Raw genomic sequence first — 24,592 nt, 5'->3', positions numbered from 1 at the left:
TATCAGATATTGGTAATATCATATACTGGTAATATCAGATTAAGAAAGAATGCTAGACCTAACATGTTCTTCCTTAAGATACTGCCTTAGTGCCTTCACTCACTCTCCTGGAGTGGTGGTGCCCACCATGGGCATCCTGGGGAGGGTGCAGGGCCCTGACAGTCAGATTGATTCCTCCGCCAGGCATACAAGAGGGACCACTATAGAAAGGTATTTCTATCAGGTCTCCATCCCATGACCAGACACTACAGGGACAGCAAAAGTCTATGATCAAAAGGTATTCAATAAGGCTTTATATATGAGGACTTTCCCATCTGTGAGAATCACACCTGTGCCCCGATCCTTAATGTTAATGTGGCTGCAGCTTTAGGAACCTGCCCTGGTTGTGGGTACCACCCATGTTGGCCAAGGGAGGCAGCACTGTCAGGGGTGAAGAGATGAGCTGGGGGCGGGATATCCCAGACCGGGATGCCCCTTCTCTCCCCGTTTTCAGTGGCGCATGCTGCATTCCAGGTATCGCGCATTTCAACAGACTCCACTGTAGCGGAACAACAGGATCCCAGTGGAGACTGAGTATTTCCCCCTCAGCCATCCTGGTGGAACCTCCAACTGCAAATTCCTGTAGATGACGCCTTTTCCAAGTGTGATGGGGCTTGCTGTTCCCAGCAGCAAAGCACGTCATCCATGCTGAGAGTTGGCCACAGTTGTGTCCCTAGATCTTCCATTTGTTTACGGTGTGGGGAGTCTGGGCCACAGTCCCCAGTCTGGCACATGGAGCAGGCTGACCGTTCGAGGGTATTGAGCCTGGGACAGTACTTCAGTCCACATGGCCACGGTGATTTTACCTGTTAGTAATTTAATCTGATGCTTTCATATTCCATTTTTCCTTTCTGCCAACCTTGCTGCTTGCCAGTAATAGAGAAAATGAAATCTGCACTCAGTACGATGCTCTTTGGCCCAGTGTTGCACACCACAGCCTTTGAAATGTGACCCCCGACCTCCGTCCTTTCAAAGAGGTATCGGAACATGGCGCTCAGCTTCTCTAATCCCCAGTGGTGGCAGCCTGGCCCGGGTGGCAACAGGGCAAGCTTGGGATGGGCCAAATACCAAGTTAACTTGATAAATTTCTAATACAAACAAAATGCTCCCTTACTCTTAAAAAAGACTCAGACTTGAAAATAAGTAATCAAGTAATCTCCTTGAAAGCTTTCTCAAGACAGCTTGATAAACTATATGTCCCTCTCCACTTGTAAAACAAAATTAAGCATTAAAGTGCCACTTTTGGTCTGATTAAAAAAAAATCTTGTTTGTCTCTCTGTATGGTCTTTCTTAAGTTTTGTCTGTTATTGTGAGAAAGTCTATTCTTTCTATAACTTGATTTCTTTTCAAGGAAGACAGTACAATTAAAGCCTCATCTTGTTTGATGAGGTATATTAGGCTTGAACATAAAGCCTCTGCATTTCATTTTTCTCTCTGCTTCTAAGCTACTGTAAATGGTTTATAATTATATATTATAGACCTTCCTAATAGGCCAGGCAAAGTTGCCTCCCAGGGTTCTGCAATTTTGTCAGAAATTTAAAACTAAAAAATGCACTTGTGTTCGAGACTCTTCCCTGCCACACCATCAATCCACAGTGGCTGTATTTGTCAGGGTCAGCTAACGGCTGTGACAAACAACCCCTAAACATCAGTGCCTTCACACAATATAAGTTTATTTCACAAATCAAGTGTGTCCTATCCATAAGTGTCTCTCCTCTAAGCAATGATTCAGGGGCAGGGATAGGAGGTCAGCCACCTCCATCACTGCCATCTTCAACTTCTAGCCTCTAAAATTCCTTCAGGGGTTGTCTCCACTCCAGCCAGCCTTGGTGGGGGGTGGGGGGGAGAACATGGTGGTCCACGGGGGGTGGTACAGGCCTCAGAACAGCAGACATCACTTCACCTTCCACTGGCTGAAAAAAATCAGTCACATGGCTGCACCCAACCGCACGGCATGCTGGGGACTGTAGTCCAGCCATAAGAGGGAAGAAAAGTACACATAGAAAACTGCTGGACTGTCACTGCCACCAGAGCCTCTGTCTCTACCTCATTCGCTCTCCACTCATTGGTGAATGATTCTGTTGCGATCTTCCTTTTCGGCTTCTTATAAATCATCATCCTAAACGGGCTGAACAGTGTCCCCCAAGAACTTCTGTTCACCCAGAACCTCGACTAAATAGGATCGTATTTGCAATAGAGTCTCTGCAGATGTAGTTAGCTAAGGGTCTGAGGTTAAATCATCAGAGTTACGATGAGCCCTAAATCCCATTCGAGTGTCCTTCTAAGAAGAGGACAGGACAGAGAGATACGGAACGAAGGCGTGTGAAGAAGGAGAGTGAGGTTGCAGCCGTGCTGCCACTAAGGAACGCCAGCAGCCCCCTGGAGCTGGAAAAGGCGAGGACGAATTCTTTTTTTAGAGCTTTTAGAGGGTGTTGACACCTTGATTTCAGACCTCTAGCCTCCAGAACTGTGACTGAAGAAATTTATGCTGTTTTAAACCATCGAGTTTGTGGTAGTTGTGATGGCTGCCCTAGGAAACTAACACTGCCTCCCTCTCCGACGCCCCCTGTATTCAGCAGGTGTGGCTACTTTTACCCACTAAATAGGATGCGTCTCCACTCACTACCAGTGCCCAGCCTCTCAGCACCTTTCACCTGTTGTATTGCAAAGCCTCCAAATTAGACGGCCTATCTCTGATTTGCTTCCCCATCAAATCCATTCCTAGAATATCCTATTTCCCTGTGTTTAACAGGATATTAATGGCTTCCCTTCAATGGCTCCTATTGCCACAGAAGGGAAATCCAAGTTCCCCAGCACAGCCTGTGAGCCTCCCGCCCACCCACCCCCAGCTGCCGCCATCACTGGGTCGTTGTCCCACACGGAGCTGCTTATCTTTCCCAAAGCTCCCAGGCTGGTTCACACCACCCACCACTGGTCACACCACCGCTCTCCCTGGACACCCTCTTCCTTTTCTTGGGCCCTCCTCCTCCCCTCACCCACTCCCCTCTCCATTCATCAAGATTCAATTTATGTCACTTTAGCAGGAGACCTCAGAATCACCCCCAGGCATGAGAAGGACCCTGCACTTATTATGTTGGATAGGAAATATCTTTTTCTGGGTCAGATCACCTCATAAGACCCGGAATTCAATAACAATAGTATTGGCAATTGGTTGATGTGTCAAATATCCAAAATGCTTTGCATATATAAATTTGTTTAACCTTCACAACATTCCTATGATGTATTACATTCCCGTTTTACAGATGAGGAAACTGAGGTGAGGTAGCAATTGATTACAGACTGTCGGCTGACAAGTGCTACAGGCAAGACTCAAATCCACATCCATCTGCAGAGTTTTTGTCCACTCCTCCATCCCTACTTGTCTTTATTGCCCAAGACTCACAGAAGAAACCTACTCTTAAAACGTACTGCTCAGAGAAATAAGGCACTAGCTAAAAACTAAGAAAATCCCCCCAAAATTGTACACTTCAGTTAATAATAGTGTACCAATGCTGGTTCACTGGTCGCCACACATGTCCCCTGGCAAAGTAAGACACTAACAATAGAGAATGCCGGTTGCAGGGCATACGAGATCTCTGTCCTACCTTGGCAACTATTCCGTAATTCTAAAACTATTGCAGAAATACAAGCATATTATTCCAGGCCAAGTCAGTAATGAGAGAATTTCTACAAGGAAGGATTTCATTTCTTTGGCATAAGACTTCAACTACTAATTTGATTAAATCAAGGCTGTAATAAATTATATAAATTAAATTACAATGAAATTTTCTATGTATAGTCTTGCCAGTCATTTACACTCTTTATCCAAATTTTTTTGGCTTCAGGTCTTGGTATGGATTTGTTTGTGGAAATTTCAAAAAGGAACAAAGAGACAGAGAAATAGTATGGTAGTTTTAAATGCGCCCACAGATTCTTTGATACTGGAAGTGGAGCCCAATTCCTCTCTCTTCACTTCTAAGGAACAGAATGTGACAGATGTGATGGTGTGACTTCGACACTAGCTTATAAAACACATTGTGGCTTCTGCTTTGCCCTTTCTCTTAGCTCACCCACTCTCTGGGAAGCCAGCCGCCCTGTTTCAAGGACGCTGGAGCAGCCCTGTGAAGAGGCCCATGAGGCAGGAAACTGAGGGCCTGCTGACAGCAATGTGCCTGCACCACTGAGAAGCGGGTCCCCAAGTCCAGCCTCCAGCTGGCCACAGACTCACAAGGGACCCAGAGTCAAAGCCACACAGCGAGGTCACTCCCAAATTGCCAACCCACAGAAACTGTGAGATAATGAATGGTTATTGTTTAAGTTGTTACGGTTTGAGTACTTTGTTGTGCAGCAATAAATAACTCCTTAATTCACCCCACGCGGCCGCCCCACACACAGACCTGTCCTTAGTGGATAATAGTCTACATACAGGGGCTCCTACCTTTTTTTCTATCATAGACCTCTTTGCTGCTATAAAAAAAATTACCATAAATTTAGTGGCTTAAAACAACACAGATTTATTCTCCTACAGTTCTGGAGATCAGAAGTTCGAATGGGGCTAAGACCATGGTGTCAGAAGGGCTGTTTCCCTCCGGAGGCTGCAGGAGAGAATCTGTTTCCTTGACTCTTCCAGCTCCTGGAGGCTGCCCATTCCTCACTTGGGGACCCCGTCCACCATCGAAACAGCGAGCACTTCCGTCCAGCCGCTGCTGTTTAGCACATCTCCCCCTCTCGTCCCGACCCCAACTCTTCTGCCTCCCTCTCTCACTTATAAAAAGCCCTGGTGATTACCGGTACATCAGGCCCACCTGGATTCTCCAGGATACGCTCCCCATTTTAAGGGCAGCTGATCGGCCACCTTAATTCTACCTGCTTCCTTAACTGCCCCTTAGCCATGGAACCCAACAGTTTCCCAGGTTCTGGGGGGCAGGACATGGACTTCTCTGGGGAGCTGTTATTCTGCCTGTTGCAGTCATTCTGGAGAAATCTATGGACCCCTCTAAGGGTAGCGCTTTTAAATGCATTAAATAACATACACGAGACTACATGAATTCCACTGAATACGATTATCAAAACGCTTTTCTAAAATACTTTGTGATATAGTAATACATGTGCTTCTTTTTTAACACAGTATATGACCTAACAGTGACTCTAGTAACTACCTTACTTTCAAAGTGGAGATGATGTGACATTTCAAAACTACCTGCAATACGTGGAATTAGAAGTTGCAGTTACTGTGGGTGGCAGAGACCCAGGCACTTCTACTACTGTGGTTTGCTGCCTACACTTAGAGCCAAAGGAAATGCTACTTCTCTGTGAGAGGTTGGTGGGTTTGCATTTGCTTTTCAAATTCACACTGAATTTGGTTAAGAATCCTGGTAATATCAAGGCATTTACTTAACTTTTTAAAAAATAAATAGTACTGCAATAAGTTAAAGTAAAAGGCACTATCCTTTTCAAATCCCTAGAAAGTCCCTCTTTTCAATTCATTGCAAATTTTATTGAGCACCTATTACTTTATGTACAGGGACCTTCATATGCCCAATACAAGGAGGAAAAACAACAAAAGTAATTGAAACTCTGTGACAACATGAAAATAAAGCCAGGATTTTGATAGTTTATAAAGGAAAATCTGCCCTCTAACTTTAAAAATGGACATATTTGTCTTCTGAATCTTAATGAAGTCAAACCAAGGTGGGGGTAGGGTAGGAGGAAATGAGGGATATAAGATTTGCAAACGTGACAATAGTGACATCTAGTGGCAACCCTGTGGTAAAGCAGCTCAAGTCTCTACCAGGAAACGTTGCAGGTAGAAAAGCACAGAAAGCCACATTAATTAAACATTTACGGAGCACTTATTCAAGATTAACACCTCCATAGTCCCAGCAGGAAGCCCACTCGTGTTCTTTTCCCCCCACTGGCTCCATCTCACACCATGATGGTCTCATGGGTACACATCCCAGCCAAGTCCCAGATACTGAGTAGGTAAAGAATATGATTCTGGTTACTCCTATCTTCCTAAAACAGACTGACTGGAGATGCGGTGACAAAGTAAAAGCTCATGCAGGTAGATGACCAAATCTAGGCAAGGAATATTTGTCCATTTTTCCTTGTCCCAATAATGTAGACAAAGTAAAAACATGTGTTCTGCCATAGGGTGTGATATTGGAGACCTGGGGGTGGGGTCCTCCAGTTCCCCACAAACACTTCCACACTCTCTCCCACTTGGATCACTCCCTTTCCTTCCGCTAACATACCCGAGGGCCTTAAAGGCAGTAGAAGGGCCAGGAGAGAACAAGGCGAGGGGAAGAAGTGAGATCCCTGGCCACCCCTTGGACCTTAGATGCACAAACCTGCGGTGGGTCCACCCTGCAGAGGAAGGACAGTCCCGGACTCTGTTCTCCTCTGTCCTGAGGCCCTACAGTTGGAAATCCACTGGAACTGGGGTGGTCAGAACCCAGTGACTGGAGAAAAAACACCCATGCGTTCCAGAAACATTCTTGGGGCCACTCGGCAGAGAATTCTGACTCTCCAATACTCAACGTAAGGTCTAATTGGGCTCCAAGTGGGCACACCTCTTAGCCCCATGGACTCCTCAGCCAATGGGATGGACGTGGCCAGGTGAGAGCCATTGTCATGACTGCAGCAACTGCTTGAACATTTCTGGACCACACTTGGAGTAGCAAGGCTGCAGCAGACCTAGTATTTGTCTGCTCAGCATCCTTTGCTTTTGTTTTTGAAGAACCCCTCCCATTCCACTCCATAGGAATCCTCCTCAGTCTGTGTGTGCAATTCACCTGAGGGTGGTTCCGCCCTCCAAGAACGGCCCCTGCCGCAGGCTAGGCTGGTGGGAAGCCCTCCCAGGACATTGTCAGAACTATTGAGCAATTCCAGTGAGCATGGTGAAGGTCATCCTTTTCCCCGTGTTGAATCAGCCTGAAAATGATGCCATCACAGAGCAAAACAGCCAAGAGACACTGAGAAAAAGGGCAGCCATGCCTCTAGACTTCTCAATTGTAACCAACAAACCCCTTTCTCCCTGAGCTAGTTTGAAATGGGTCTCTTCACGGCAATGAACATTCTTCCTGTTGTTGCTCTTGACGTAAATAGAAGATACAGACAGCAACTGATTTCCAAACAGAGACATTATTGCTTCTATTGCAAAGGTCCACCTCTCCCAGGAGCCTTCTCTAACCCCTGTGATCAGCAGGAAGCCTCCTGCATTGAAACCCACAGCTCCCATGCCCAGGACCTCCCATTTGGAACTATTCACTTACAGCAACCTTTATAATACCATTTACAAAGCATTTTCCAATCGCAAAGCCTCAATGATGACAGATTAGATCCCCCACCAGCCCAGTGGGAGGAGGCATGAGAGGGGATAATTTAAAATATTTTTGAAAAATTAATCATTTTAAATTTGTTGACAAAACTTGTATTTGATGAAAAACAACAGTTCCATACCCTGCTCCTTACCATCCAGCGTCCTGTTCCCCAGAGGCAACCATTTCTAATTCTTTCAGCTCTTTCTTCTGGTTGTTAAATCTACGAGGTCTGTCTGGAAAAAGTACAGCCATTGTTAATATAACATGAATGGTTTGTGCAACATCGATGTAACCTGGCAGCCAAGGAGAGTGGACTGGAATGCACATGAGTGAACAATGACAACTTCACTCTACTAGACAGAGGGGGCGGTAGACACCATTGAGGGAGCATGTGCACTGTGTGGCCATCACATTCAAAATGACAGGGCGAGTAGAGCAACAAATCTGCATCAAATTTTGCATTAGGGTTGAACATTCCTCCATGGAAACTATTCAGATGATTCAGAAGGCCACAGCTATGGGCAACTGGTGATTGGCAGCTTCATCACAACAATGCTCCTGCTCATGCATCACGTCTTATGCAGAGTTTTTTGGTGAAACATCAAATCACCCAGGTGACTCAGCCCCACTACAGCCCAGATTTGGTGCCCTGAAACTTCTGGCTTTTCCCAAAACTAAAATCACCTTTGAAAGGGAAGAGATTTCAGATGGTTGGTAAGATTCAGGAAAGTATGATGGGGCAACTGATGGTGATTCGGAGAACAGGGTGATGTCCCAGGGTGCCTACTTTGAAGGGACTGAGATGTCATTGTGCTATGTACAATGTTTCCTGTGTCTTGTATCTTCTCCAACAAAGTCTCTATTTTTCATAGTGCATGGCTGGATACTTTCTGGACCGACCGCTGTGTGTATATCTCTGTAGAGTCAAGCCTTAATAATCATAGATTCCCTATTTGTGAATTCCCCTACTAGCTAAAATTTATATGCAACTACAGAATCAATACTGGGCAGCAAAAAACCTGGGTCACACCTCTGACATGCTTGTGCCCAGCTCCTGAGGTAGGACAACACCCTGCCTTCTTGCTCCGGCTCTCACGGAGATGACCAGAGGAAGGAGGCCAGTGGGCAGTGCCATGTGGTCAGCAGTCTGAATCCCAGCTCTGGCACCATTAACCATGGGCTGGCCTCAAGTGAGCCGCTTAACACTTCTGAACCTCAGAAAAATGTGAAATGTAGAATCTCCCAAATGAGTTGTTTTAGACTTCAGATTGTAATGTATGTGAGATGCGTGTGTGGGCGTGCACATTTCCCCGAGGAGCAGTGTCCAGGGCAGCTCCGTGGGGCATAGTCCCACGAATAATGTGAACTGATTGCACATAATATGTCTCTACTGCGAATTCTTAATCTACCGTTTTAGGCATCATATATGGCCTTCCAGCTGTAACAGATGACTGACACAATTCCCACCTCCTAATACAGGTATATCTACATTAACTTTTATTTTACTTCTTCTCCCGGTTACTTTTGTGACTTCAAATAGTATACTAACACTTTGATTACTCATTATTGATTCGACCTCTTGGTATCTCATACCGTAATATGAGACTCTTAGCACCCTCCTAACTTTTGCTGTCATCTTTTCACCCTTTCTTCCACCCCAAATTCTGTCACCGTACCTTTGTTTTTACATTGTGGAGGTTGACTAAAGGGGTCCTTTTCTATAACTGATTCTCTGATTCTATGACATCAACTGGGTGTCCTTCGATTCAATTCACTTCAGTTCTGACACTACCTACCTGGAGTCAGCAACAGACCCCACAGGTTTAAGAACTCGGTCCCACAGATCATCCTCATTTCAGATTCCAGCTGCAAGAAGCAGGTCCCCGGGCTACCCAAACTCCTGTCCGACTTGACTACAAAGTCAGGAGTTCCCACAACCCCACTCCCTCAAGGCTCAATAATTTGCTCAAACAACTGACAGAACTCAGGAAAGTGCTATACTTACTACATCACTTAATTATGAAGGAGACAAATGAACAGGCAGATGAGGGGGTTCCTAGGGTGAGGTGCAGAATGGTCCCAAGTGCAGGTTCCGCTATCCCCTTGGGGATGGGGTGCACCATCTTCCTGGCATATGGATGTGTCCACCAATTCAGAAGCTCTCCAAAACCCATTGTTCAAGGGTTTTTACGGGGTATCATTCCAAGGGCATGATTGTGGAAGTTAGTGATTAACTCAGTCTCCAGACTCTCTCACCACCCTGGAGAAGAGGGCGGGGTGCTGAAAGCTCCAAGGTTTTAATCAAGGCCCAGTCTTCCTGGAGACCAGCCCCCAGCCTGCCGACAGTCACCACCTTAGAACAAAAGACACTCCTGTCACCCTTACCACTCAGGAAATGAAAGGGTTTTAGGGGCTCTGTGTCAGGAACCGGAAAGAGACAAATATCTTTCCTATTATTCCACATGCACAGTGTTTGCATTCTGTGTCATGACCATAATTAGTCTTATTTGCTTTGGTTACTGATTAAGTTTTGAGCTGAAGTTACATTTCCTTTTTTATGCCTGCTGGCTTTACAGAATTTTCTGACTGACTCTACTTTTGCTTGCACTATTTTCCTTTACCATATCCCAAATCTTTTTTCCAAGCTTCTCCTAACATTAGGTATTCTGAGGTCCCTTTTGCCCCGGGGACTTCTTCCCAGGGCTCTCAGTTCTCTGACTCCACTTCTCTGCATTGGATCCACTGTTTCCTGCATCCTAGATTTTCCTCTGTCTTGATTCACTCCCTTCTTTTCTAGAGCTCATCATTGCACATGTTTCTAAGACGGGATATGCAAGAATTAAATTTCTGAGTCCTCATATGTCTGCAAATGCCTTCATTGATAGTCTTGCTGGGTACAGAATATTAATTTGGGATCCTTTGTAGAAACCTGTTTTTTTCTTACTAAAGGTGTTTGGGTTTGCTATTTTTCTGTGGTAACCTGACATTGACAATGCTATACTTTGGTGTGGCTATTTCTTATTAATTTGATAAATAAAAATGACTCTTTAGACTGGAGATTCATGTTCCTCATCTGTAGGTGGTTTCTTATACTGTTTCTGTGATACTTTATTCCACTCTATTTTTGCTCTTCTCTTATATTGATTCTCTACATTTCTTATCTTTTTAACTTATTTTTTTTTCCTGTGTTAAATTTTGTCATGTCAATTATATCTCAATAAAACTGGGGAAAAATAGCCCTGGCTAGTGTGGCTCAGTGGACTGAGCACCAGCCTGCGAACTGAAAGGTTGCCAGTTTGATTCCCAGCCAGGACACATGCCTGGGTTGCAGGCCAGGTCCCCAGTTGGAGGCATGTGAGAGGCAACCAACTGATGTATCTCTCACACATCAATGTTTCTCTCCTTTCTTTTTCCCTCCCTTCCCCTCTCTCTAAAAGTAAATAAATAAAATCTTTATTAAAAACTGGAAAAGATAAATCAAATAACTTTTTCTCTCTCATATAGTGGAGGATTTCTTCAAGTATTTGCCAATGAGGAGTTATTGTTCTTTTTATTTAATTTGTTTGGGAGCTCAGTGTCCAAGGTTCCACTGGTAAGCTTCGCTTTAGAGAAATTGGGTGAGGAGTTGGCCTTTATGTAAAAGTTGCCTTTTCAAAGGAGACATTTAACTCCCACAGAGGAGGGCCCTCTGGATTGCAGCCCGCTGGGTAGAGATCTGGCAGCCAGGCACTCACCCTAAATGTGATGGTGGGGGGCTGCATCCTGTGTCGAGACTCTCCGTTAGCTCCCTTCTTTCTGACAACACACCTCACTTCCGCTGCCTATCTTACCGGGCATTTGCTAATCCTGAGTTTCTGAGAGCCCGCTGGAAAGCCTCAGGTCCATCCCCATCTTCACACAGTCCCGGGCTATAAATTCCGCTGCCCTGCATTAGTACTAACCACTCCTTGTTCAATGTTCTACCTTCTAGAAAATTCCTGAAATCTCCTACTGGCCGATGGCCTTTTTCCTGTTACCTTTGTCATTGTAGGTTTATACCCTTTTATTCCTATACGATTCATTTAGTTAGGGACTCAGTTAGAAAGAAGAGATAAATATGAGGTCAATCATGTTTAACCAAAAATCAAGAGACTAAGTTAGATTTAGAAAAATAAAGGAACATAAGCATTCTCACTCTCAGCATTCTGGGTTTGTCAAAATCACACCTGCTACTATCATAATAGTCTTTCCTGAATAGCTGGTGTTTATTAAGCATCTATTAGAAATCATCCCAATGTTTGTCAGGGCACCCTAAACCTCTATGGGGTTTACAAAGAACTCACTGTGACATGTTCTTTTTTCCTCCTAACCTGGGTTCACTGCCGGGGTCCAGCCTCGGCGGGTCTCAGGGTCCCTGAAGGATGGACGGCGCAGGCGAAGAATCAGGGGTCAGACCCCAAGTTTGATGCCGGAGAACGGCCATCCCTTGTGGGTCTGACCGAACTCTTAGAGTTTAATCAAGCTTTATTTTTATAGGGATTTGTTATATAATATCAAAGGAACAGGTGCATGGCATGATTTCTCAAGCAGAAAACATCTATACAGAAATACCAAGAAAATGTACAGGAAGTTCTACAGATATTCATACCAAACAAAGGTTATTTTGGCCAGGAGGGTTATCAATCAGACAACTACAAGTAACTACATGTACAAAGTTTCAAATGGCTATTGATCATTTGATGTCTAACAAAGTTTTTAGAATTTGGCATAGGTCAAAAAGATACACTAGACTAGTCAGTGGTTATATGTAAACTATTAAAGGGCCTGTGTGGTTAGGCTTTCTCACTCAGCCATCTATCTTCCTGTCTAGGTTCTTTCTTTATGCACTTTGCAGGGGATGATCTCTGTATTTATTCCCTTGGGCTTAAATCATAATAGTTCACCTATTTTCCTTGCTCTTTTACCCATCTAGTTCCATCAATTATTATTCCTGTCCAAGATATGGGGGGGGGGGGGGATTGTACTAAGGGGAATATCTAGTAAAACTTTTCTCCATTATTCGGGCAGCTGGCCTGCCCATTGTCTAATATTAATCTTCCAATAGGTAGGAGAAGTAGGCTGCAGAGGGGTTATAAGGGACTTTTGTTCTATGGCCAAGAAATCATTCTGTACAACTGCATTGGAATTCTGCAGATCAGTGGACCCGAAATACAAGTGCTCAAAAATCCCACCACCTAGTAATAGCAAAGACATGCATGCAAGAAGAGATATACAGGAAGTCCAGCCACAGCTGCCTCTGCTGTGCAGATGCATCTCATCCGTCCTGACTGTGTCAAGGGTCAGCTGTTGGTAGGCTCCCGACACTTCACCAAAGTGACAGTTCCTCTCCTTCTTTTACCCCTTACCCAGGAGCAAGAAAGGAGGGCAGGTGAGCACAGGTCTACCTCCCTGGGATGAGAAGCAACATTCTAGGAGTCTCGAATCCCTCCTCTTTCCCAGAGGACACCCCCACTGTTTCTTATGTATTCATTACTCTACTGTTTACTGAACATTTACCATGCTTCAGGTTCCGTGCTCAGTGCTTTACAAACATTGTCTCATTTCACAGGACCTTCTGAGGTGGGTATTGTTACTCCCACTTTACAGAAGCAGAAACCGAGGCACACAGAACCAAACTACATCACACCCAAGCACACACCTCTGGCCTATCGTCAGCAGTGCCGGCAGGTGAACAGATTCTTCAGTCTCCAAAACTTGAAACATGTTATGAAGTCACTGCCAGGGGTAAAAATACTGGGCATGGTTCCCAAACCCTCACCCAGTTTGAAAACTCTGAGTTACGAGAATGATCAGCTGTATGTGGTCCTCCTTCTCTCTGCTCGCTGCAAGGTCACGGCTGGCTCCAGGGCCCCAACCCTCCTTACCCTCTGGTGACTTGCTTCAGAGTTAGAACTTGCTCCAGTCCTCCTCTTCCCCTGCCCCCCTCCTTCACATCCTCGTGTTTCAAATTATTTTAGACTTATAGAAAAACTGCAAAAATAGTACATGGAGAACCCACACCCAGCTTCCTCGTGTTAACATCATGCATAACCACAGCACAATTGAAACCAGGAAATTAGTGTTAATATAATACTATTAACTAATCTACTGGCCTATTCAAATTCCACAGGCTTTCCCACTGAAGTCCTTTCTTTGTTCCAGTATCCAATCCAGGATGTCACATGGCATTTAATTGTCACCTCTTTAGTCTCCTCGGATCTGATGCGGTTCCTCAGTTTGTCTGTCTCATGACCTTGACAATTCTGAAGAGTATTGCCAATTTATTTTGTAGACACCTCCAATTTGGGTTTGCCTGACATCTTCTTACGATTAAACTGAGGTTATGCATTTTGGGTGGGAACACCATGGAAGCGATGCTATTGCCCTACTCAGTGCGTCAGATCAGGAGCTGCGTAATGTCAAAGCGCATTATTACAGATGGTGTTCATTTTGATCACTTGGTTAAGGTGGTGTCTGCATTTTCCTCCACCCTCATGTTACTAACTTGAGTTGACAAATACTTTGCAGGAGATACTTTGAGACCACAAATATTCCATTTCTCATCATATTTTTACTCACTATTTTCAAAATCCATTGTCCGTCAGTGACTCTTGCCTAAGATTATTAGACGGAAACTTCAAGTACATCTTGTCTCCACATCTCACTCACTTTCAGATTCAAGTCGTGCCTAGTGTCTCTGAGAGACCAAGTCAAGGAGGAAGGCCTGTGTCCTAGCTACTGGAGATCTTAAGAATTTGAGTTCCTGAGATCTTGGGAATTTCATTTATAGACTCGGATAACAACACACGGATTTCTACAGACAAAGAGGACTTCCCAAGGATGGTAGGCAGCCATGAATATGACTGATACCCATTACAATCACTAAGATATTTTAAAGTCAGAAAAGCAAAATGCAGAACAGTGTTGTTAGACTATTATCAACTGCATAAAAATCAAAATTGTCAGCCTGTATGCATTAACTATCTCTGGAAGTTCCTAGAGGAAACTAGTAAGTTTTCTCCAGAGAAGGAAACTTTATAGTCAGGAGAGGTAGAAGACCTCATGATCAGTGTATATCCTGTATCAGGCATTACCCTGTGTACCCTTTGATTGAGATGGATGCAAAGGAAAGGAGGAGACAGACAGGGCAGGAGGGAGGGGCCGTCCTTCTTGCTCCTCTCATTCTCCGCGGTGGCGCCAGCACCATGGCCTCCAGCAAGGCCTTCTTCTTTGCTTTGCTCTTCCTCCCCCTTCCTCATCTGCTGTGGACAGAAACATCAGGACACACCCTCCCCACCCTCACAGGTGGAAAGTTATAGAACTTGCCTGGGCATAGAAAGTGCTCGTTACCCACCCAGCTGGAAAGGAGGGTGTAGCTTTAAAGGCACATTCTGCTGCTTTGCACTAAACAGACCATGTTCTCCATAAACACGAATGCTGCCACCTCTTAGTTGCCAGACTTTTGGCGTATTTATAAGACGAATGCTCAATTTAAAAACTTACAGTGGATAACACAGTTTTGTCAAATAAAAACATCAAGAAAAAAAAACACCACCCCGTGTCTTCTCCCAGCAGCTTTTTCATTCTTTCTAATATAGAATTTTCTTAATTCTGAGTTCTCATCAGTGTAAGTGGGAAGGTGCTGGAGGGAGAAAGTCACTTGTGTTTAACAAGCTAAAGGAACTAGGACTTTCAAAGGCCCTCTGCTCATCCGTTCCCCTTCTGTTTAGTGAACACAGAATATGGCCACAGCTCTCACCCAGCCGATCTACTCATATCCCAGATGATTGTGCAGACATGGCTGGCTTCTCTTTTCAGGATACTAATTATCATGTCAGTTTTTCAGTATATGGGTATGTGATATTAATTATCATTTTAATATTAGCCCGTTGAACATGTAAAACTTGCAGATCAAGAGATATATCTCCTCTTTATCCCCCCGCTCTGCTAACTGAAGCACAAGAACTATCTGCTAACTAAAAAATATCTTAAAACAGTTTTCCAGAGACTACAGGTTATTATAGGCAACTATCAAGCTCTTAGCCAATGCTTCAAATTCCATCTCAAAAATCACCTCCTTTCTGAAGACTTCTGTCCCCCTCCCACCACCCTGCACACCTGGCAGAGAGAGGCGGACACCCCTCTTCTGAATTCCTTACCGTCAGAGTTATGATCTGAAGACAAAATCTGTGCCCAGCCGACATGCTGTGGTGTCCATTTCACAGTGACACGATGGCTGAATGAATACATAAGCTGATTCACTGCTTGATTTATATATGTAGATGAATTAAATAACTGACTCGAAGTGTCGATTCTACTTGTTTTTTAAGAGAACGGGTGATAACTGCTTGTTTATATATGTATAAAATGTTGAAGTCCAGGATACACTTTTTAATCCACTTCTAACCCAGGACCTTAGGAAATGGATGGGCTGGACCTGTTTCTCAGGTAGTAATTAAAAAAACGAAACATAACAAATCCAAGGACACATAATATGGCTGAAACTCAAAAACATAACTTTCAACAAAAGAACCCAGACACAAAATAATACATATCATCCGACTGCATTTATATATGGCACAAAGATCAGCAAAACCCTTCTGAGAGTCAGAGGTCAAGACAGTGGTTACTCTCCGTGGGGGATGGTAGTAACAGGAAGGGGAGCCAGGGTACTTCCAGCGACTGGTCATGTCCTGCTTCTTGATCTGGATGCTCAGTACACAGTTGGTGAAAATTTATCAGCTTTATATTCATGATTTGTGCTCTTTCATAAATAAATATATATTTGTATGTATGTATGTATGTATACATATGTATATATATACGTATATGTATGTATGTATATATATATACACACACTATTTCAATTAAATTTTTTTTTAAATGTAGGACAGGCAAAGGCTTAAAAACAGTTAAATTCTTTGGCACAATCCAGATATTTTCAACTAAAATAAGAAGCCAATTTGGTGTAAATAAAGCCATTACTACTTCAAGAGCACACACAAGATTTTGAAGACAGCCTGGGCTCTATTCAGCCCTGAGCAGGCTCCAGAAAGCAAACCCTTAGGCTCTTTATGCTCAGGATAAGGTATATTTGTTCTGTGGGTGTTGGCCTGGACAGAAGTGGGCTCAGATTAACTTGACCCCATTCCCGGAGTTGACAAACTACCAAATTAGGAAATTCAGTTTCAAGTTTTTAATTATGGTTTAACTATAACATCCCACATTTGCTGACAATTATTAAATGACCTTGTAAAATTAAATTTAAAATACTTTCAAAACCACAATAATGGCTAAATACAGTGATGTTCAAAAAAAAACAAGGATTCAAATTCTAAATTTCATAAAGTTGTCGTAAGCTTTACGTACTTGATGTAAATCGCTCAAGCCTGTATTATACTGCGTGAAATTCCGTCGTGGAATGGAGGTGAGTCCATCCCTCCGCCCATTTTACAGGTGAGGAAACTGTAATCTTCACGTCTGCTTTATAACTAGAGTCTCCTCTGAAGGCCAGCGTGAAACAAACACTCAACCAACGCGTGCAACCAGAACGAAGCGGAGTAAATCCCCCAAGATCACCCGCCCTTCCCGCCGTCTCTGGACTGAACCCGACGGGCAGGGGCCGCCGGGCGGGCGGTGAGTCTGGAGCGAGCCAGTCCCGACTTCCGCGGGGGGCGTGGCCTCGGCTGCCCCGGGGTCTGCCTCGGTGCGTGTTTCGGGCGCCTCGCCCTCCTGGAGGGTTTACCTCACCCTCTTACTCAGAGATGAGGCGCCCGTTTCTTCCTCTGGGCGATCACAGGTCCTCCAGGCTCCTTAAGGGGGGCGCCCGTCCTAGCCTGGGGCCGGGAGTCTCCGGGCCGCGGCTGTCCGCGGACGGTGGCCGTCCCTCGGGGGCAGGGGGAGGGACAGGCAGGACTTGAGTCACCCGGGCTCGTCGGGCGACCGCCTCCGGCGACCGGGAAAACCGAAGGCGGCTAAAAGGGGCGGGAAGAGCGGTCGCAACGCGGGAGCAGGGAGTGCGTCCCAGGTTCCCACCGCCCTCCCGCCGCCTAGCAGCCCTGGGACCACCCTTTGGCCTCAAAGCGGCTGCGGAGCGCGCCTCCTCCGCCCGAGCGAGACGCGGCAGGCCCGGCGCTGGGCGTGCCCTCGCCTGCCCCGCCGCGCCTGTGCCGGCCGCGCACGGGTGCACCCCGCTCACCTCGTCTGGCCCGGGCGCCGGGGCCGCGCCTCGGCGGGAGGTCCCGCGGCTTCCTCGCCCGGCGTTCACGCACTACCCGTGCCTGCGACGGCCCGCGGAGCAGCCGCAGCCCCCGAGCGTCCTCAGCGCCCGCCCCCAGCTCCACCTGGGTGGCCCCGAGGGGCGCAGCCCTCCACGTGCGCGTCTGCGAGGCGGCACCCCGCAGGCTCGGTGAAAGGAGGTAGGTGCCGAGGGACTACAGCTACAGGGGGCGGATGATCGGCTGGGAGGGGGAGCCGTGGTGGGCACGGCCGATTCCCGAGACCGCTGCCCCCTTCCTTTCTGCAGCCGCTTGCACTTAAATAGCTGTTGAGTGAAAAATTTTGTCCTTGGCGTGCGACAACCTTCTCCAGCCCCGCGCATCCCGCCGCGCAAAATACACTGTCCAGCCGAGGTTGCTGCCTTCGTGGGAGTAAGGAGCAGGTTTACACTCATCCACCGTATTCCCGGGGACCCGAACCCTGCAGAGCTCGCAAAAGGCAGGCCTTAAGAAACTCGCTCTTCTCTGATCTCCAGGGGAAGCAAAGGAGGCTATTTCCCTTATCTATCTATCATCTATCATCTATCTAGTCAGTCTATCACCTACCTATCATCGATCATCCGGTCTGCCTTCCTTTTTCTTTCCCCGTCCCCCTCCCCCCCCCACTCCCGTCCCCGCCCACCCCACCCCCACCCCCGCCAGCGTCTGGCCGTCTGTCTGACTTTCCTTCTTGCCTTTTCAATAAAGGACAGGAAGAGGGGGGCTTCACCCAAGGAAGGCAAGTCTGCTGGTGCCCTTGCTTCTTGTTCTGGTCTCTAAGGTGCGCTTTCACGGTGGAAGTTTGCTGCTCCACTCAACAAGCAACAGCTTGTTGCAGATGAGAAATTCAATCAAAAATGAAGGCGCACAAAGATAGAGTAGGAATGTGGAGAGACCAGATTGTCCAGTTTTAGCCTGGATTTCCTTGTGAGGGAGCCACCACCTGTTGCCTAACTGAGAAGTGTTTTGATTGCTCCGGTTCGGAAAAGAGAAAAGACCTTAAGTCTGATGCTCCTGAAACAGGCGGTAAGGACTCACCTTAAAAGACGCCGTATTTTCTTTATGTGCAAAACATTTTAAGTAACTAAGCCTCAAATCACAGCAGTTTAGAAATTGTGAAGATCTTAAAGTCAAACAGCTCAATGCCTTGTTAGGAGTTTGACTGCGAAGGTGGTATCTTTATAGTTTCCTCACTGGGAAAGATTCCGTTAGTAGAAACGCTTAGTAATACTAAGAATTTAGCTTACGTGGTTCTTAACAGTTTTATTTCATTTTGGTGTTGCAGTAGTATCACGGACGTGCCCCAGGGTGGTGCTTAAGAGTTTTAAGTTCGGAAGACCTGGATTTCTGCCCGGGCTGTGCCGTCTAACTTGCTGTGTGGTTTCCGGCAAGTTGCCCATCCTCTCCAAGCCTGAGTTTCCTCCAGATTTGAAGTGGGATTTCGGAGAGGATGGAGACAACACTAGAACAGTGGTTAACCCCATAAGTACATTATAATAAACGATACTTGGGGCTGCTGATGATGATTTGAGTAGTTAAGCCCATGAAATATACTCATTTCATGGCACTGCCTGAGCAAGGGGTCTCCGTGTGCACGTATGTGCCTCGGAGGAACAAGCGTTATATCACTGGTATCCTTCTGGCTATAAAAACGTTACGACCTACTTCTGAACCTTTGAATTGATTCAAACAAATGAAATTTGTCCTATGCCTCTTCAGATTTGCCTGGTTGTCTATTTTGTGCATTTCAAGATACTCTGAGGCTTACCGTTCTGAGCAGTTTCAAATGGTCACAAAGCTGCCGTGACCCTGGTGGATTCATTATGGCTTATTATTAAAAATAGTGTTCCTCAGATGTCACTACAGTCCCTGGCTTAATCTTGATTTGGGTGGGCTGTAGGGAGGAACTGAACCCTGGAGCTAAGGTTTCACTGGGCTGTTTCACCTCAAAAGCGGGAGCCCCAGACTAGCATCGCCTGGAGCTTGTGATGAATGCTGGGTCTCCACCTCCACAGAGACCTGCTGAATAGACCCTGAATGTTAATGAGATCCACAGGGGATTTGTGCGGGCTCTCAGTTCCATCAGCCCTTCCTTAGGTTTGAGGACACTGATCTTTCTTAAAAATGTGCCTTAGGGATTTCTCATTAAAAAAAAATGGATTTCTCGTAAGCTGTCTCGTCAAGTGGAGAGAGATTTGTTATCACTTAAATAACTGATTTTTATTTTAAATCTTTAAGTAGCCAGAAGAGAGGTATTATCATTTGCTTTCTGTTTAAAAGTAACAGAGAGCTGATATTTTATTGGGTTGGCCAAAAAGTCCATATGGTTTTTTCCATAAAATAAAAGACACATTTTTCATTTTCACCAGCAACTTTATTGATGTGGATATTTTGAGTGTATCTCCTGCATGGTATAACATTGACTGTTTTCAATGTCTGGATTTGATCGCTGTCAACTTCAGCTGGGCTGCCTGACTGTGGAGCATCATCAGGCAAGAACTCTCCAGCACAAAACTTCACAAACCACTTTTGACATGTTCAATCAGTCACAGCACCTTCTCCAAACACTGCACAAATCTTATTTTGTGTTTCAGTTGCATTTTTACCTTTCTTGAAATAATAAATGTTGGCATAATATGCCAAAAATGTTGCAAATTTGCTTCCATGTTCAATATTAAAGTGGCTACACAAAAATTCACCAATTTTGATGTTTTTTTAAATGCACAGTTGTCACAATAAAATCAAACAAAATTGTTTCAAATGAAGTTAAAGACAGCGAAGCACTACTAGAGCCATCGGATGAAAAAAAAAACAAATGAACTTTTTGGCCACCCCTTAAGTTCTGCCAGGTTTGGATTCCAGTGTTCCTATTACCCCCTAAGACATTTCCATTTTGATACTGCTTAGCTGAAATAGACATTATTTTGCTATATTTTTAGTTTTTGAATTTTTATACCAGAAGGTCATTAACATTTATAGGAAGAATATAATAATATATAAGTATTAGAGATAAAGAATTTAATGACATCCTTTTTTAAAATCAACTTATTGAGATATAATTTGCATACATCAAAATGCATCCAATGCTACACTTAAAATCTGTTTTATTGTATGTGAATTATACTTCAGTGAAGTTGATTTTTAAGAAAGGTATCATTAAGGATTGCTCTGATTTGTTGCCTATTGCGAGAATAGCTCAGAGAAGGTCGAGGAAAATCAATAGAGAGGGAAGACTGAAGATCGACACAGTGGGCAGGCACAGAAAATAAACAGCCCAGTGGCCCTAGGAGAAAGAAAGGGTAAATTTAGAAGGCTTGAGACTATTTGTATAAGACTTCTTGTCTTTAAAATTAAGATTCTGAATTTAATATCTAGGGATCTGAGAACCCTGCAGCTTTTTCAAGAAGAAGCTAAAAAACAGGAAAAAAAAATAAATAAAAACATTTTGCTGTGCAGGGTTTCCTTCCCATGTCTGATCTGTGTCTGCCTTTCCATGCAGCGGACACCTGCATTGGCCACGATGCTGTCATCCAATGACTTCGCATCTGGCTCTTGGGAGCTCGTGGTCCAAGTGGACCATCCAAGTAAAGAGAAAGACAAAGACATCCCGCTGAGAGTGTCCGGAGACCTGCATATTGGCGGAGTGATGCTCAAGCTAGTAGAGAAGATGAGTAAGTTTCTGTTCTGTTACGGCGTCTCTGTATTTGAAACCCTCTCTGTTGCATCACCACTGATCCAGGTTGTCTGACCACCTAAGTTTTTCTGACCACTTACCTTGAAATGGCCCAGAGAGCAGGCACCCTCCCCACCAAGAAGAAAAGAAACAGGGGGCCGTGCAAGACCCTTAGACTGATCCTCCCCCAATGACCCTTGTAAAATCTCGAGTTGTTGGCGACCAGCTAAAGCTTCGTAGTAGTTATAATGCCATATTTCCACAAGAAGGGGCTCATTCCACTGGTGACGTCTAGGGTGACCTTAGACTATTTCTAAGGCGTTGAACTACTGTGTCAATTCTCTGCTAATGCTTGTTTGCTCAGTGAATCAATCAGCTTGGTGCCAAGGTGCCCTTCAACACTTCTCCACCATTCGCTGTGCTCCCTGTTTAAACAAAGAAAGAGAACTCCTCAGGATCAGAGTTTCACATCAGGAGTCAACACAGTCAACCTAGAATTGAATACTGTTCTATTGGCTCGTGTTTATTTTTATCTTCTACAGTCATAGATGTTGGCTTTCCATTGATAACTAGTGTAATAAAGCTTTTACCCGCTCTCTTTTTTACTATTTGTTCAAGAATGAAATAAAGCTTTTCTGAAACAAGTCTTCATTATCGTATAATATACACACAGAACCATGCACTCATCATCAGTGTACAATTCAGTGAATTTTCAAGGTCACGTAACCATCACCCAGATCAGGAAATAGAACATTACCTCTTCCTCTACCTGAGTCCCACACTGGACCCCTCCCCGTCACTGCCCCACTGAGGTTACCGACTGTCCTGAATTCCAACACTACAGGAAGAATTGTACTTGTTTGGAACTGTATGTAAGTGGAATTATACAGAGTACAATCTTATGCATCTGCTTTCTTTTATTCAACATTGTGTCTGTGAGATTTATCCTTACTGAGATTTATAAATCTGTGAGACTTGTAAGTACTTCCGTGTGGACTCTGATTGGGAGCTATGGATAGTCCCTTGTGATCCAGGAGTACAAGGATACATTTCTATTAGAGAAGTAATCTTAATTAAACAAAGCCACAGGCTCCTGGCCTTCCCAGAAAGGACCATGGCACTAAGAGATTCAAGGAAGAGAACTTCAGCATTTCAATATGAACAAAATACGTATGTTTCTGTTCCTTCCACACCATGTAAGTATCAGTGATGGAAAAGTTCGGTCTGAGCTCTACCTGTCCCGCCTTAGAGACTCGAAGAGAAGCCTAAAATTGTTAAGCCCTGGGTTGTTGCAAGAGGAGATGGGGCTCTGAAGATCTGTCATTTGTTTCAGTTTTCGCACACGATGAAATTCAGTGGAGTGCTGTCCCTCTCCTTTTACTTCCTGTGTTTTCTGTTTTTGCAGAAATAGCTCAAGACTGGTCGGACTTTGCCCTTTGGTGGGAACAGAAGCAATGCTGGCTCCTGAAAACGCACTGGACTCTGGACAAATGTGGAGTCCAGGCAGACGCAAAGCTCCTCTTCACCCCTCAGCATAAGATGCTTCGCCTCCGCCTACCAAACATGAAGACGGTGAGATTGCGAGTCAGCTTCTCGGATGTGGTTTTTAAAGCCGTCAGTGATGTCTGCAAAACCCTGAGTGAGTACCCTGGAGGGACTCCGTGCCCTTTGGACTTTTAGCAAAGGAGGGCAGGAAAATGCTGCGTGCTTCCTGCCTACCTCAAGCAGTTGGCTTTACAGAATACTGCCTGGATTAGGAAGCACACTTTTCAAGCCCAGTTCTAGGGAGTTGAGCCATTTAAGTGCAGTTAAACCAAATGGGACATTATTAAGATACATCAGATTTATTTCCACAAAGCTTAAAACTATTTCAGCCCTGAGTGGTGTGGCTCAGGTGGCTAAGTGTCCTCCCATAAAGTGAAAAGTGACCAGTTCAATTCCCCGTCAGGGCACATGCCAGGGTTGCGGGTTCAGTCCCCAGTTGGGGTGCGTAGGAGAGGCAATGGATTGATGTTTCTCTTCACATCGATGTTTCTCTCCCTCTCTTTCTCCCTCCCTTCCCCCTCTCTAAAAATAAATAAATGAAATCTTTAAAAAAATATTTCAAAAGACATTTATAAACAGAATAAACAAACCCATTATGATCTCCTCCAAATTCATTTCTCTAAGCCATAGGAAGTCATCATTATATTTGAGACAAACAAAAAAAGAGTCCCATTAAATCATTATCACCATAGAACCGATGTGTCTTTATTGTTTTTGAGAGACTGGTGTAGTAATGCCTTCATTGCTTCACTAACATCTCGCTCCAATAAATACATAGCCTTATCCACAAAAATTCTTTGCGGAGTTTACTTTAAGCGGAAAAGTACACTTAATAATGGATTGAAACTAATTCTTAAGGGCTGGTGTCCATGAGTTTTACAGCCGTTAAGGACAGCATCGCCCAAACCATTTCTTTCTTTCGGAACTTCTATAGTGGAAGCAAACCCTACATTATGAAGGTGTTTTCATTTTATATTTTTAGAAAGTGTGTAGGTGTATTCTTTGGTTCCAAGGCTAAGATTCAGCATTTGAACACAGTATATACCATAGATAAGCGAGTGATCTGTCTCCCCCATCAAACTATAAGCTGCTTGTTCACTCCTTCAGCAAATATGTATTGATTAGGCAAGCACTGTGGTGAATGCGAGGCAGATGTTAGTAATAAAAAATAGCCCAAAGTCTTGTCCTTCCTTGAGCTTACATTCTAGCATGTAGAGACAAAATAAATAATAAATATAAACAATAATACATTAAAAGGAGTGCTGGTATTGGACATTGGAGGCTGGTGTGGTATTAAATAGGACAAAGACAGAAACCATTTCTTAAGCATGCCCAGCGTGATGCCTGGCACATATTAGCTGTTGAGTGACAAATGAATGGAACCTTCCATTATGGAATATAAATTCCATAGTGTCCCTGACACACGGTGAGCAAATTGAGAACACCACTCACCTTGTTTTCAAATAATATTCGGATGAGGATTTGAAAAGCCTTTCTCTTTTGAGGGACTTAATAAATGATTAAATAACATCATATACTGTACACACCACAGAGGACTGGAGCATACATCATAGCTGGGAGCAAAAACTTGAGGTATAGAAATAAACAGAAGCAGCCCTGGCTGGTGTGGCTCAGTGGATTGAGCACTAGCCTGGAAACCAAAGGGTTGCTGGTTTAATTCCCAGTCAGGGCACATGCCTGGGTTGCGGGCCAGGTCCCAGTAGGGGGTGCGCTAGAGG

At 44.7% G+C, this 24,592-nt stretch overlaps 1 protein-coding gene and 1 long non-coding RNA gene across 4 annotated transcripts in view; one reads left to right on the top strand and one right to left on the bottom strand.

Annotated features, from left to right (window-relative positions):
- The window catches only part of LOC123479628 (uncharacterized), a 164,287-nt gene extending 145,833 nt beyond the window's left edge, over nt 1–18,454 (bottom strand). Inside the window, exons 1-3 of the long non-coding RNA XR_006655293.2 lie at nt 18,366–18,454; nt 16,749–18,077; nt 7,513–7,594 (exon numbers count right to left, since the gene is read on the bottom strand). This is a non-coding gene — a long non-coding RNA (uncharacterized lncRNA). The remainder of the gene's footprint in view (nt 1–7,512; nt 7,595–16,748; nt 18,078–18,365) is intronic.
- Nucleotides 17,662–24,592, top strand: part of FERMT1 (FERM domain containing kindlin 1) — a 33,403-nt gene continuing 26,472 nt past the window's right edge. Inside the window, exons 1-3 of one of the 3 annotated variants that reach the window (XM_053926531.1) lie at nt 17,662–17,797; nt 21,135–21,306; nt 22,714–22,947. In XM_053926531.1, coding sequence (XP_053782506.1) covers nt 21,156–21,306; nt 22,714–22,947 — 385 coding nt within the window. In that variant the 5' untranslated portion in view covers nt 17,662–17,797; nt 21,135–21,155. Of the gene's footprint in view, nt 17,798–18,005; nt 18,096–18,485; nt 18,662–21,134; nt 21,307–22,713; nt 22,948–24,592 lie in introns of those variants that run through there. The other 2 variants (XM_053926532.1, XM_024559506.4) reach the window with 2 other exon arrangements.

The sequence above is a fragment of the Desmodus rotundus genome, chromosome 6 (genome assembly GCF_022682495.2).
Source record: "Desmodus rotundus isolate HL8 chromosome 6, HLdesRot8A.1, whole genome shotgun sequence".
Classification (NCBI taxonomy): domain Eukaryota; kingdom Metazoa; phylum Chordata; class Mammalia; order Chiroptera; family Phyllostomidae; genus Desmodus; species Desmodus rotundus.
The sequence above is the reverse complement of the archived record's forward strand: the minus strand, read 5'-3'. Positions and strand labels throughout refer to the sequence as shown.